General features: G+C 40.2%; 1 protein-coding gene across 1 annotated transcript in view; it reads left to right on the top strand.

The window, feature by feature from the left end:
- Positions 1 to 13,785, top strand: part of LOC101891680 (myrosinase 1) — a 36,535-nt gene extending 22,750 nt beyond the window's left edge. The window contains exons 3-6 of the mRNA XM_059119527.1: positions 5,734 to 6,306; positions 6,457 to 6,768; positions 12,994 to 13,232; positions 13,302 to 13,785. Of these exons, the coding sequence (XP_058975510.1) occupies positions 5,734 to 6,306; positions 6,457 to 6,768; positions 12,994 to 13,232; positions 13,302 to 13,593 (1,416 nt within the window). The 3' untranslated portion in view covers positions 13,594 to 13,785. The remainder of the gene's footprint in view (positions 1 to 5,733; positions 6,307 to 6,456; positions 6,769 to 12,993; positions 13,233 to 13,301) is intronic.
- The last annotated feature ends 2,081 nt before the right edge of the window (positions 13,786 to 15,866 follow it).

The following is a 15,866-nucleotide window of genomic DNA, read 5'->3' as shown; positions in this document are numbered from 1 at the left end:
GTTTTTGAAAATTCGAACTTTACAGTTACGAAAAGTTCGAAAATGGTACAAAACTTTTAAAATGCCACCATTTGGTATTATGTGAACCGATAGAGCTTAAAACTTGAAATATGATATGAGAATTAATGTTGAAAAGTAAGTTTAATACCTGAAGGTGGTTTCGAAAATGTGTACTATAATTGTACGAAAAGTACTAAATGGTACTATTTTTGGTATTGGGTGAAAGAATAGAGCTGAAATCCTGAAATTTGATATTGAGGCCACTATTGTTATCTGGAATTGAGATATGATGGTGGTTTTGGAAATTGTACCAATTATGCGAACTGTCCGAAGTGGTACTAAATTTGAAAAAAGGTTAGTTTAGGGTGAACGGAAGAAGCTGGTAATTTGAAATTTTGTGCTGGGGTCGCTGTTGTTGGTAGGTTAATTGTGATAAAGATGAGATTATAAAGAAGTGTGCTACAAGTGCACGAAAAGTACTAAATAGTACTATATTTAGTACAATTTTCTATTGGGTGAATAAAAACGTGTTTGAAATCTGAAATTTGGTATTAGGGTCGCTGTTCATGTGTAGCCTGGATATATAGAGGCGGTTTTAGAAATGTGTACTATAATTGTACAAAAAGTACTAAATGGTACTATATTTGGTATTGGGTAAATGTTTAGAGATAACATTTTGAAATTTGGTATTTAGATTACTGATGGTATTTGTGTTTGACATATGGGGGTGGTCCCTTATTTGTACGAAAAGTACTAAATGGTACCTAATTTGGTATTGGGTGAAAGGACTGGGGTTGGAATCTTAGATTTTTATAATGAGGTCTCTATTGGTATCTGAAATTGAGATATGGGGGTGGTTTTCGAATTGTGTACTATATTTGTACGAAAAGTACTATAATGTACCAATTTGATATTGGGTGAATGGTAAGAGATACAATTCAGAAATTAGATATTGTCACTGTTCCTGTGTAGCCTGGACATATGAGGTTGATTTTGGGCAATGTGTCCTATAATTGTACGAAAAGTACTAAATGGTACTATATTATTGGTATTGGGTGAAAGAAAAGAGCTAAAATCATGAAATTTTATATTTAGATTACTGATGGTATCTGCGTTTGAGATTTGGCAGTGATTTGGAAATGAGTCCTATATTAGTACAAAATGTACGAAATGGTACTAAATTTGGTATTGCGTGTTGGTATAGGGCTGGAATCCTCAAATTTGCTATTGAGGTCTCTGTTGATATCTGGATTCAGATATGGAGGTTGTTTCCGGAATGTGTACAATTATTGTACGAAAAATACTAAAATGTACCATGCCAATACCAAATTTAGTACCATTACCCAATATCGAGATAATGGTACTAATTTTGGTATTGGGCTGAAATTCTGCAATCGACAACTGATTGATATCGACGTTACTTGTGGTGTCTAGGTTGGAGAGAAGGAGGTGGTTTCGGAAATGTGTACGAAAAGTACAGAATGGTACTAAATTTAATATTGGGTGAAGAAATGGATATAAATTTCTGAGATTTGATATTTAGACTACTGATGGTATCTGTATTTGAGATTTGGCGGTGGTTTGGAAATACGTCCTATATTTGTACGAAAAGTACTAAATAGTACTAAATTTTACATTGGGTGAAGGGATAGAGCTGGAACTCTCAAATTTGATATTGTGGTCTCTGTTTGCATCTGGAATTGAGATATGGAGGTGATTTGAGAAATGTGTACTACATTTGTACGAAAAGTACACAAAATGTACTATTTGGTATTGGGTGAAGGGATAGAGATCGAATCCTCAAATTTCATATAAAAGTCACTGTAGGAGTCTTAGGTTATGATATGGAGGAGGTTTTGGAAATGCGTCCTATATTTTGTACGAAAATTTGTACTAACTGGTACTAAAGTTAGTATTGGATGAAAGGATAGAGATACAATTCTGAGATTTGATATTTAGACTACTGGTGGGTTTGGAAATGTGTCCTATTTTTGTACGAAAAGTACGAAATGGTGCTAAATTTTGCATTGGGTGAAGGGAGCTCTATCCCCTCTATCAAATTCCTGAAATTTGACAGGTCACTCTTGGTATCTGAAATTGTGAGATATGATGGTGGTTGGGAAATGCGTCCTATTGTTACTAAGTGGTACTACATTTGGTATTGGGCGATATTGAGTGAAGGAAAATAGCTGAAATCCTGAAATTTGATATGAATGTCACCGTTGTTGGTGTCTGTCGTTGGGAGAGGGAGCTGGTTTTGGATATGAGTACTATAATTGTACAAAAAATACAGAATGTTACTATATTTGTTATTAGTTGAAGGGATAAAGCTAAAATTCTGAAATTTGATATTAAGGTCATGGTTGGTTTCTAGGGTTTAGGCATCGAGATGTTGGAATGGTTTTGAATAGAGAAATTGGATGTGGCAGCGTTGTGCAATAATTTTACTAATAACCTCTTCGGGAAACTTCGAAATGAAAAATTTTGAAGTCTTTTGGAAATTTCCTATTATTTATTCCGAAAGAGGAAAAAACTTAAATAATATATGAAACCTTGAAAATCTGAAAAATTACTACGATGTATGAAGTTTTGATTAAAAAATGTTGTCAAACTGTGCATTTTGGATACTAAAAAGGCCAAACATGAACTGTTGGAACGAATCAAAAATTTTAGGGTGGACTTTTCGCTGAGGAAGTAGTGGGTACTTGCTAGACGTCACATATTAAGAGGAGACCTCGTAATGGTCTTCCAAGAAAGAAAGACATTTTTAGGGGTCTTATATGGTCAAGCAGCCTCTTCGAAGAAATGATGTATCAAATGTCGACTCTTTTCATAGTTGGATATTATTGCTGAAGACCTATTAAAAAATCGTTCCACAGGAGTCCTATAACAGGCAATAAATGGGCTACAATTTAACCACCCCCCACATGATCTTCTCGTATCTAGAAATTGCATATTCGAATCTCACCTACCAATTCGCAGCGGAAATAATAATTTCAAAATCCAACATCTTAATAGCCTCACATATTTTATCATTAGAAAGTAATTAATTACAGAGCATCGATGAGCGCAAGCAGTGTCATGTGCGGATTAAGTTATTTGCTTTCGAATTAAGATCGACTTAATGCCACTTTGCGAAACGTGACGAATACTTTTGAGAACGCCTCCAAGCCAATGCAGCTTAATTACATTAAAAGGTCAATAGAACGAATCCACAACACCTTCCTCTCCCTCCCTGTCTTCACCCTCACCACCTTAGCGAAACATGTTGCACCGGCACCGGTCAGAGAGAGATTATTTGACAGATGTTGGCACTTAACGTGTTTAAATGGTGAAAAATGACTACTAACTAAATTCCGGTTGATGTTGGATTTTTTTTGCGCTAAACTTGAATTGTTGTTGGCACAACAACAAAATCAAAAAAAAAAAAAAAAACAACAATAAAATCTTAAAAAGGCGAATAAAACAGAACAAAGCTGCTTGCTGCCTGTAATGACCTCCATTAACAAGTTTGTTTTCAGAGACGTCATAATTCCATAAGATTTTTTGGATTTTTTGAGCTGGGCCCGTCGCTGAGGAACGAACATATGTCATGTTCGCACTTCAAAATTGCCATAAACAAACACACACACACAGATACACAAACAGATTTGCATAGTGGAAGTTGTTATCGGAATGTTGAATGACTGACTGTTTGACTGGGCGAGTGAGTGACCGCTGCGTTAGATAAACTGGTCGAGTTGAACTGCATCATTGCAATCGGAATTGGTAATTGAGGTGAAATAACTATTCCAATTACGATTCGGAGTGGGAGAATAATGCAATTAAATCAAGGAAATCCAAATGTGAACTGCATTTGGAATTTCTTTAATCTGTAGAAGAGCTGTAGAGGATATGAGGAAGGTCTTCGATATCGATATAGGATCTAAGGAAGGTGTTCCAGCCTTGGAGGCCATAAGAGACTCTGAAGGGTGAGATTAAAAAAACTGCAACCAACTTCAGACTGCTGACATTTCAAAGCCACTCAGCACCGACAGCTGTTAAAATTGTTCCAGTGGCCGAAAAATGGCTCGTGAGCTGAACATATCGCAATATTCCATCCGGCGAATATTGAAAAATGAGCTCGGGATAAAGCCATTGATATTTCAAAAAGTGCAAGAACTTACACCGCAACAGAAAGAAAATAGACTCAAAAGAGCTAAAGAGTTGCTTCGCTTGGCCGGAAGTGGTGAATTGCCGAATTTGGGTTTCTCCGTCTCCGATGAGAAAACATTCGTTGTTCAGCTTCATTTCCAGCGCACAATGGCCACCAAAATCTCCAGATACCAATCTGTTGGACTATTGTGTCTGGAGTATTTTGGAAAGCAAGGTTGGCACTAAAAAATACCAAGATGTCGATCACCTCAAGCAAGTGCTTCGCCGGGAATGGGCCAAAATACCGCAGAGCAACATTCGGACAGCGTGTGACGGTTTCATTGGCCGTTTGAAGGCCATAATTCGTACCAAAGGTGACCAATTCGAACAAATCTTAATGCTATTTCTATATCCCATACGGCCATCTACTCTTCAGTAGATGTCCTATACGGGCATCTACTCTTCAGTAGATTTTTTTTTTTTGTCCTAAACGGTTATCTAATCTTTAGTAGATGTCATATACGGCCTATATGCTCATCTGTCCCACAGTAGATGACCTCTACCGCCATCTACACTACAGTAGATGACCTCCATCCACTTTACAGTTAATGACCTGATATAAAGACCTGTCTGTTGAATCCTATTGGGGTCTTCTCGGTCTATAGAAGACCTCTAAGACGTCATTTGTCTATAGAGGACCTCTGGAATGCCTCCATTTTATAGAAGACCTATAGAGTACCTTTAAGACGGCGTTTGTAAAAAGAAAACTTCTAGTAATTCTTTTGTCTATGGAAGTTATTATATCTATAAAAGAACTCCAAGGGGTTCTCGGGATGAACAGTTTTTTTTTTAAGAAGGTTATCTATCTTTTGATCCCCCCTGGGTGTTCTCCCTCTATAGGGGGGTCTCCTGTCTATAGAAGACCTCTGGAGAACCATTAGGGAAGTCTCTGGCGCCTTTTATGTCCATAGAAGACCACCGGGAGGTCTCAGGGATATCTCCTGTCTATAAAATACCTTTGAAAGATCTACTCTCTATAGAAGACCTCAGGCAAGTCTTCTGTCTGTAGAAGACCTCAAGAAGATATTTTGTCCGTGAAATGCCTCTTCTGTTCATAGAAGACCTCTAGAAAGACCTTTATCTATGGAAGGCGGCTGGGATGTCCGCTATCTAAAGATGAACCCTAGGTACGCCTTCTATTCAAGACGACCTCTAGGGGATCTACTGTCTATGAAAGACCTCTAGATTATTTAAAATGCCTTTATAGATAGTGCTTCCGTTTTTAGAAGACTTTCAAAAGGTCTTCTGTTGATAGACAACATATTCAAGGCCTTCAGTCTATAGGAGAACACCAGATAGTCATCTAAGTAAGATCCCTATATATGGGAAATATATATGCAAAAAATTCGTTGATATTCCTCCTATGGAATACCTTTTGAAGATCTTCTCTATGGAAGAATTGTGAAAGCTCTTAAGTTTCTTTTTTGAATACCTAACGAAACCTCCTAACATCTTCCCCTCTTAAAATATTTAAAAATAATTATAGATTCTCTTTTTAATTCAAATTTCCCTCCCCTTCCTTCTTCCCCCCTCTTCCAGTGGCGTCGCGATGTTCAAATGGTGCACGAGTTGCACGTGAAGACCTATCGTTTTTCGATATCCTGGCCACGCATAATGCCTGGAGGCTATATGAATCAGGTCAGTACGGCAGGTATTAAATACTACAGTGCCCTGATCGATGAACTGCTGCACTACAACATTACACCCATGGTCACGATGTATCATTGGGAGTTGCCACAGAGATTACAGGAACTGGGCGGTTGGACAAATCCTGAAATTATTCCCCTATTTAAGGATTATGCTCGTTTGCTGTTGGAGATGTTTGGTGATCGTGTTCAAATATGGACGACCATTAATGAACCATGGCATGTGTGTGAACATGGTTATGGTGTGGATTATATGGCCCCGGCTTATAATTACCCCGGCATACCAGCCTATTTGTGTGGCCATAACTTGCTGAAGGCTCATGCCGAAGTGGTGCATATGTATCGGGCGGAGTACAAGAAGAGACAAGGAGGACGTATGGGTATTACTTTGGATACATCGTGGATGGAACCGAAGAGTAATTCCCCCGAGGATCGAGAGGCCTCACAGAGAGCTTTGGAGTTTTATGTAAGTGTTATATCAAAGTTTTAAAAGGTTCTCCTCGGAATTCTTCCATCTCCTTATGCCTTTAAAATTTCAACTTGAAATAGACATTCTCAAAAATTGATTTTGTTTCCTTCCTTTATTTTATTTTGTTTTTTTGTTGTCGCTTCTCAGGTCGGTTGGTTTGGTCACCCCATCTTCTCCACCCACGGCAACTATCCAGCCACCATGGTGGACCGCATCCGCAATCTGAGTAAGGAACAGGGCTTTAGCCGTTCTCGTCTTCCCGAATTTACCAAAGAAGAAATCCAACGGATCCGTGGCACAGCCGATTTCTTTGGCATCAACACCTACACTACCTCACTGGTGACGAGTAATGATCACAATAATTCGGCCAAGTTTCCGATACCCTCTTTCAATCATGACATGGGGGTGGTGGAGTCCCAAGATCCCAATTGGACGGGGTCGGGGTCCGTGTGGCTTAAGGTAAGTAACGTGCTTTTTTAATATTTGTTTACAGAAGGGAAGAACTTGGGAGACCTCAAGAAGATAGGCTATGGAACTATGGAAGGCTTTGGAAAGGCTATTGGAACTTTAAGGGGAGGTTCTGTAGTAAGAGAAAATTTGTTAAAGATCCTATCCATGGAACACCTCAAGGCGATAGTTGGCCAATGAAAGGCTTTTGGAAGATGACTCCAAAGAGAGGTTCTGTAATAAGAGAACATTTCTAAAATATCCTCTCTCTATAGAAATCCCTCTTCCGATTTTTTTTATCTTCTAAAGGTCTTCTACTTTCGAAATGTCTAACATCTTCTAAATAAGACCTTCGGAATGTCTTCTATGTGTAGGGTACCTCTGAAGGATCCTCAATGTCTAGAAGTCATCCAGGAGGTCTTATATTTATAAAAGGCCTCTCAAAGTATGTTGTCTATAGTTAAAGCCAGAATTTCTATTTATTGGGGACCTCCTGAAAGCCTCCCAAAATATACCATACCTCCAGAAGGCTCCACATCTCTAGAAGGGCTCTTGAAGGAATTGGCCTTAGGAGAAACGAACGATTTTTTTTTGGTAAATATTGTATCCATTTATTTTTAAAAGACCTGTAGATTGTCGTCTCTCTATTGAAAACATCCCGACCGCTTGCTATCTAAAGGAGACCTCTTGAAGTTCTTCTGCCTGAAGGAAACGTTCAAAAGGGCCTCTAACTATAAGAAACTTCGAAAAGGCTTTAATCTGCATATCGCCTCTAGAAGGGCTACTAATTTATGGAGATCTAAAGGAAATCCTTCATTTTTATCTCCACAGATCTACAGATGCTCTTCTATCCATAAGAGAGATTTTAGAGATTTTCACCTGTAGAAAACCTTTTCTAGGTCGTCTGTCTACTCGAGACCTTCCAAAAGCCTTCTATCTATAGGAAACTCCATAGAAAGTTTTGATTTTTGTTGGACCTCCAGAAGTCTTCTTATCTGTAGAGTACCTCGCTATTGACTTTCGATAGGACATCAAGGAGACATCTAACATGTTTTCCATATTTAGGAAATCTAGGGAAGGCCCATTATCCTTAGGAGACATTGGGAATGTCATTTTTTATGCCGGGCTTCAGAAAGGATAACTATTTTAAGGAAACCTCCAGAATGTCTTCTACTTGCAGGATACTTTAAGAAGAACTGTCATATATAGGGTACCTCCAGAAGGGCTCTAGGAAAACGTCTTAATGTAGAGAGATCTTCTGTCACTGGAAGCTCTGCTGTTAATAGAATACCTCCAGCAGATCCCCTATCTATTGAAGGCCTCTAGAAGCTCATATATGCAGCGGAAAGTCCTAAGAGGTCTTATGTCGGGACTTCTAGGAGGCCTTTAAAGGTTAATTTTCCTTTAAAGACCTCTAGGAAGTCTTTTGCCTAGAGTCTAGAAGACCTTGAGGAGATTTTCTGCCTAGGAAGACATCTGTTTATAGAGAACCTCTATAAGGTCTCCTATTTATGGAAGACCACTAAAAAATCTCTGCCTATAGAGAACCTCTATAAGGTCTTCTATATTAGACCTACTTCTATTTATCGATGGCCTCTAGAAGTCCATATGTAGACAGAAGAGTACTAAGAAATCTTATGTCTGTATAAGATTTTAGGAGGCCTTTAAGAGGTCCTTTTCCATTGAAGACCTTTAGGACGTATTTTGTCTATAGAAAACCTTGAGAAGATCTTCTGCCTAGGAAGAAATGTTTCTATAGGGAACCTCTTTAAGGTCTTCAGTCAATAAAAAGCCTTGAGAAGATCTCTAGGAAGACATCTGTCTATAGAGAACCTCTATAAGGTCTCCTATTTATGGAAGACCACTAAAAAATCTCTGCCTATAGAGAACCTCTATAAGGTCTTCTATATTAGACCTACTTCTATTTATCGATGGCCTCTAGAAGTCCATATGTAGACAGAAGACTACTAAGAGATCCTATATAAGACATTTAGAAGACCTTAAGAGGTCCTTTTCCATTGAAGACCTTCAGGACGTCTTTTGTCTATAGAAAATCTTGAGAAGATCTTCTGCCTATGAAATATCTTTAGGAAGAAATATTTCTATAGGGAACCTCTTTAAGGTCTTCAGGCAATAAAAGGCCTTGAAAAGGTCTTTTGTCTTCGCTAGAAGACCTCTAGAATTCCAACTGTCTATAGAGAACCTCTATAAGGTATTCTGTCTATATCAGACCTTCTTGTATTCATCGAAGCCCTCTACATATAGACGTGCACAGAAGGGTCCTAAGAAGTCTTATGTCAATATAAGACTTGTAGGACACCCTTAAGATGTGATTTTTTCATTGAAGACCTCTAGGAAGTAGTTTGTCTATATGTGAAGAACTTCCGCCCTTGGAAGATCTTTAGGAAGAAATATTTCTATAGGGAACCTCTTTGAGGTCTTCAGGAAGTTCATATGTGTTCCGGGAAAGTCCTAAGAGGTCTTTTTTGTTTGAAGACTACTAGAAAGACTTTTGTCTATATGTGACGATCTTCTGCCAATGGAAGACCTTTAGGAAGAAATATTTCGATATGGATCCTCTTTGAGGTCTTCAGTCTATAAAAGCCCTTAGGATGGTCTTCTGTCTATGGAAGTTCTCTAAGAAGACATCTCTCTAAAGAGAATCTTTATAAGGTCTCTGTTTTATAGAAGACCTCTAGAATTCCAACTGTCTATAGAGAACCTCTGTAAGGTATTCTGTCTATATCAGACCTTCTTGTATTTATCGAAGCCCTCTAGAGGTCTATAAGTGCACAGAAGGGTCCTAAAAAGTCTTATGTCAATATAAGACTTCTAGGGGGCCTTTAAGATGTGATTTTTCCTTTGAAGACCTCTATTGAAACGGCTTTTCATACATCTCCATTACATCCGCTTTCGAGTACAACCCCCGCAAAAAACCTGCAAAACTGTAAATTCGCAGTTCAAACTCATTTAGGTGGACCAGTTGTAAATGTTTGTTGTATCACCCACACAAATCTTTAGTTTTACAGTAGCCGATTAGACACCAATCTTGGCAGCCTAGCAACCTGCTCCTCCTCCAACATTCAACCGACTAACCAGACAACCATCAAACCACCTGCACCTGAATTTATGACTGCCAATCCATTTCCACTGACTTTGTAATTAGTTAATGTAACTTTTATTATTATTGTTGTTATTATTGTAATAGACGATAATTATTAGACAGATTAATAAGATCGAGCCGCTTGTTTTGTTGTCGACGCAGGTGGAACCTTAACCTTAACCTACCCGCATTGTTAATGGACCATTGAGAGATTATTTCAAGATTTTGCGAAATGCAAAAAAATATTTATTGTGACATTCAATGGAGAAACAAATAATCATAAAATAGGGGCAAGGTGGTGGCTAAGAGCACGTGGAGATTTAATGGATGTTGGTAGTTGGGTGTAATCTCTTTGGACGTAATAATTTGAGACTAATAATGATAGCGACACCTTCCTTAAATAGGTAGAGATATAGGTAATTATCGTTGACATGTTGTCAAGGAGGATGATTAGGATGACGGGAAGGTCTGCTCATAGATGACCTCCAAGGAAATCTCATAGGAGAAAAAGAAGGTAATCTGAAAGAAGACCCGATAATGTTTTATCATATACAACCGGAATGTTGAATGCCAAGGTGGTCTTTTCACACAGGATCTCTAAGTTTTTCCCATAGATTTCCAGAAGTTCTTCTCCTAAAAGATTAAAAACCTATTTTCATAGAACACCGAAACATCTTCTTATAGAAGGTCTTTTCGTAGAAGACCAGAAGAAAGTCTTCTTACAGAGGACAATAGGGTTTTCTTGTATTTTATTAGTATTTGTAATTATTTATAGCAGACCAGAATGTCTTCTTAAAGAAAGAAAGCCGAAAGTCTTTTTATAGAGTACCAGAAGGTAATTCATAGAAGACTAGAAGGTCCTCACACAGAAGAACAGAAGGTCCTCCTTAGAAGAGCAGGAGGTTTTCTCATAGAAGAGCACAATGTCTTTTCAAAGAAGAGCAGTAGGCCTTCTCAAAGAAGAGCAGAAGGTCTTCTCATAGAAGAGCAGTAGGTCTTCTCATAGAAGACCAGGAGGTCTTCTCATAGAAGAGCAGGAGGTCTTCTCAGAGAAGCGCAGGAGGTCTTCTCAGAGAAGAGCAGGAGGTCTTCTCTTAGAAGAACAGGAGGTCTTTTCTTAAAGGAACAGGAGGCCTTCTCATAGAAGACCAGAAGCAGGTCTGTTTATAGAAGACCAGAAGGAGGTCTGCTCATAGAAGACCAGAAGGAGGTCTGCTCAGAGAAGAGCAGAAGGTCTTCTCATAGAAGAGCAAGAGGTCTTATCATAGAAGAGCACAAGGTCTTATCATAGAAGATCACAAGGTCTTCTCAGAGAAGAGCAGAAGGTCTTCTCAGAGAAGAGCAGAAGGTCTTCTCAGAGATGAGCAGAAGGTCGTCTCAGAGAAGAGCAGAAGGTCTTCTCAGAGAAGAGCAGAAGGTCTTCTCAGAGAAGAGCAGAAGGTCTTCTCAGAGAAGAGCAGAAGGTCTTCTCAGAGAAAAGCAGGAGGTCTTCTCAGAGAAAAGCAGGAGGTCTTCTCAAAGAAGAGCAGGAGGTCTTCTCAGAGAAGAGCACGAGGTCTTCTCAGAGAAGAGCACGAGGTCTTCTCATAGGAGACCAGAAGGTCTTCTCATAGGAGACCAGAAGGTCTTCTCATAGGAGACCAGAAGGTCTTCTCATAGAAGTCCAGAAGGTCTTCTCATAAAAGACCAGAAGGTCTTCTCATAGGAGACCAGAAGGTCTTCTCATAGGAGACCAGAAGGTCTTCTCATAGGAGACCAGAAGGTCTTCTCATAGGAGACCAGAAGGTCTTCTCATAGGAGACCAGAAGGTCTTCTCATAGGAGACCAGAAGGTCTTCTCATAGGAGATCAGAAGGTCTTCTCATAGGAGACCAGAAGGTCTTCTCATAGGAGACCAGAAGGTCTTCTCATAGGAGACCAGAAGGTCTTCTCATAGGAGACCAGAAGGTCTTCTCATAGGAGACCAGAAGGTCTTCTCATAGGAGACCAGAAGGTCTTCTCATAGGAGACCAGAAGGTCTTCTCATAGGAGACCAGAAGGTCTTCTCATAGAAGACCAGAAGGTCTTCTCATAGGAGACCAGAAGGTCTTCTCATAGGAGACCAGAAGGTCTTCTCATAGGAGACCAGAAGGTCTTCTCATAGGAGACCAGAAGGTCTTCTTGTAGGAATGAGGACTTCTAATAGAAGACCAGAATGAGGACTTCTTATAGAAGACCAGAATGAGGTCTTCTTATAGAAGACCAGAATGAGAACTTCTTATAGAAGACCAGAATGAGGTCTTCTTATAGAAGACCAGAATGAGGTCTTCTTATAGAAGACCAGAATGAGGTCTTTTTATAGAAGACCAGAATGACGTCTTCTTATAGAAGACCAGAAGGTCTTCCTATAGAAGACCAGAAGGTCTTCCTATAGAAGACCAGAAGGTCTTCCAATAGAAGACCAGAAGGTCTTCCAATAGAAGACCAGAAGGTCTTCCAATAGAAGACCAGAAGGTCTTCCTATAGAAGACCAGAAGGTCTTCCTATAGAAGACCAGAAGGTCTTCCTATAGAAGACCAGAAGGTCTTCCTATAGAAGACCAGAAGGTCTTCCTATAGAAGACCAAAAGGTCTTCCTATAGAAGGCCAGAAGGTCTTCCTATAGAAGGCCAGATAGTCTTCCTATAGAAGGGCAGAAGGTCTTCCTATAGAAGGCCAGAAGGTCTTCCTATAGAAGGCCAGAAGGTCTTCCTATAGAAGGCCAGAAGGTCTTCCTATAGAAGGCCAGAAGGTCTTCCTATAGAAGGCCAGAAGGTCTTCCTATAGAAGGCCAGAAGGTCTTCCTATAGAAGGCCAGAAGGTCTTCCTATAGAAGGCCAGAAGGTCTTCCTATAGAAGGCCAGAAGGTCTTCCTATAGAAGGCTAGAAGGTCCCCCATAGAAGACCAGAAGGTCCTCCCATAGAAGACCAGAAGGTCCTCCCATAGAAGACCAGAAGGTCCTCCCATAGAAGACCAGAAGTCCCTGAAAATCGATTTTAGTGATTCGGGACTAAAAATCGGTTTCATTGCTCCAACATTCGAACCGAAATCATCTACGACTAGCATCATCGATTTGGAGCAGTTTTGAATCAATCTTTGAATCTTTTTTGCTTCCAGGTCTACCCTAAAGGCATTTACAATCTCCTGATGTGGATCAAAAAGGAATACAACAATCCACCGGTAATTGTGACCGAAAGTGGTGTCAGTGATCGTGGTGGTCTGGAGGACTATCCTCGTGTTGATTATTATAATCAGTATTTGAATTTTGTACTGGATGCCTTGGAAGATGGTGCCAATGTGCAGGGCTACATTGCCTGGAGCCTGATGGACAGTTATGAGTGGAAGGCCGGTTTTACGTGAGTATAAATCACTCTCTTAAAAGATAAACACATTTCGAAACTTCTCTCTCTTCCCTCTCTCCGTAGTGAAAAATTCGGTCTCTACCATGTCGATTTCAATGACCCGCAACGCAAACGCACACCCAAGATTTCGGCCCGTGTCTTTGCCCACATCTGTAAAACGAATCGCATCGATTGGAATTATCGCCCATCGTTGAATGAAGAACAAATCACGGCCATGTCTCGCCTACCGGCATTGGAGACAACCTCAGGCTCTGCGGGCCGTGGTCTAAGTCAGCGAAGTTATCTTCGAAATATTATCGTGCGCAGCTTGTCATTAGTTGTAATTGTTTTAGCTTTAGCCAAATATTTGAAATAAAGAAATAAACCTTGCCATTCCATCGCCGCCCCCACCTAACCCCAGTACCCCCATCCACCAATGTCAAGTGCTGACTAAACTTGACATCTCATATGTGTATGAAGTATTTGTATGTATGTATGCGTATTATTATTTGTTAATGCATCGAAGAAATCTAATCATTGTTTTATAATGTTTTCGAATAGGTGTAAATAAAATAATAAAATTAAAAAAATAAATAAAAAATTAAAAAAAAAAAAATTAAATAGATTTTCATTTGAAGAAAGAGTTTTATTTGAGAAGACCGACTTCTGGTCTTCTATGAGAAGACCGACTTCTGGCCTTCTATGCGAAGAAGACCGATTTCTGGACTTCTATGTGGAGAAGACCGACATCTGGTCTTCTATGTGAAGAAGACCTCTAGGTCTTCTATGTGAAGAAGGTCTTCTATGAGAATACCTGTAGGTCTTCTATGAAGAAGTCCGAGTCTTCTATGAGAAGACCTCCGAGTCTTCTGTGAGAAGACCTCCTTGTCTTCTATGAGAAGACCTCCGAGTCTTCTATGAGAAGACCTCCTTGTCTTCTATGAGAAGGCCTCTAGGTTTTCTATGAAGAAGAACTTGTGGTCTTCTATGAGAATACCTGTAGGTCTTCTGTGAAAAAGACTTCCAGGTCTTCTGTGAAAAAGACTTCCAGGTCTTCTATGAGAAGACCTCCGAGTCTTCTATGAGAAGACCTCCGAGTCTTCTATGAAGAAGACCTCCGAGTCTTCTATGAGAAGACCTCCGAGTCTTCTATGAGAAGACCTCCGAGTCTTCTATGAGAAGACCTCCGAGTCTTCTATGAGAAGACCTCCGAGTCTTCTATGAGAAGACCTCCGAGTCTTCTATGAGAAGACCTCCGAGTCTTCTATGAGAAGTACCTCTCGTCTTCTATGAAGAAGACCTCCACGTCTTCTATGAAGAAGACCTCCACGTATTCTATGAAGAAGACCTCCACGTCTTCTAGGAAGAAGACCTCCACGTCTTCTAGGAAGAAGACCTCCAGGTCTTCTATGACGAAGACCTCCAGGTCTTCTATGATGAAGACCTCCAGGTCTTCTATGATGAAGACCTCCAGGTCTTCTATGAAGAAGACCTTCAGGTCTTCTATGACGAAGACCTCCAGGTCTTCTATGACGAAGACCTACAGGTCTTCTATGACGAAGACCTCCAGGTCTTCTATGACGAAGACCTCCAGGTCTTCTATGACGAAAACCTCCAGGTCTTCTATGACGAAGACCTCCAGGTCTTCTATGACGAAGACCTCCAGGTCTTCTATGACGAAGACCTCCAGGTCTTCTATGACGAAGACCTCCAGGTCTTCTATGACGAAGACCTCCAGGTCTTCTATGACGAAGACCTCCAGGTCTTCTATGACGAAGACCTCCAGGTCTTCTATGACGAAGACCTCCAGGTCTTCTATGACGAAGACCTCCAGGTCTTCTATGAAGAAGACCTTCAGGTCTTCTATGAAGAAGACCTTCAGGTCTTCTATGACGAAGACCTTCAGGTCTTCTATGACGAAGAATTTCAGGTCTTCTATGACGAAGACCTTCAGGTCTTCTATGACGAAGACCTCCAGGTCCTCTATGAAGAAGACCTCCAGGTCCTCTATGAAGAAGACCTCCAGGTCTTCTATGAAGAAGACCTCCAGGTCTTCTATGAAGAAGACCTCCAGGTCTTCTATGAAGAAGACCTCCAGGTCTTCTATGAAGAAGACCTCCAGGTCTTCTTTGAAGAAGACCTCCAGGTCTTCTTTGAAGAAGACCTCCAGGTCTTCTATGAAGAAGACCTCCAGGTCTTCTATGAAGAAGACCTCCAGGTCTTCTATGAAGAAGACCTCCAGGTCTTCTATGAAGAAGACCTCCAGGTCTTCTATGAAGAAGACCTCCAGGTCTTCTATGAAGAAAACCTCCAGGTCTTCTATGAAGAAGACCTCCAGGTCTTCTATGAAGAAGACCTCCAGGTCTTCTATGAAGAAGACCTCCAGGTCTTCTATGAAGAAGACCTCCAGGTCTTCTATGAAGAAGACCTCCAGGTCTTCTATGAAGAAGACCTCCAGGTCTTCTATGAAGAAGACCTCCAGGTCTTCTATGAAGAAGACCTCCGAGTCTTCTATGAGAAGACCTTCTGGTCTTCTATGAGAAGACCTTCTGGTCTTCTATGAAGAAGACCTTCTGGTCTTCTATGAGAAGACCTTCTGGTCATCTATGAGAAGACCTTCTGGTCATCTATGAGAAGACCTTCTGGTCT

Source organism: Musca domestica, unplaced genomic scaffold, assembly GCF_030504385.1.
Source record: "Musca domestica strain aabys unplaced genomic scaffold, Musca_domestica.polishedcontigs.V.1.1 15, whole genome shotgun sequence".
Taxonomy (NCBI): domain Eukaryota; kingdom Metazoa; phylum Arthropoda; class Insecta; order Diptera; family Muscidae; genus Musca; species Musca domestica.
Note: the sequence above shows the minus strand (reverse complement) of the source record. Positions and strands in the feature narration are given on the sequence as shown.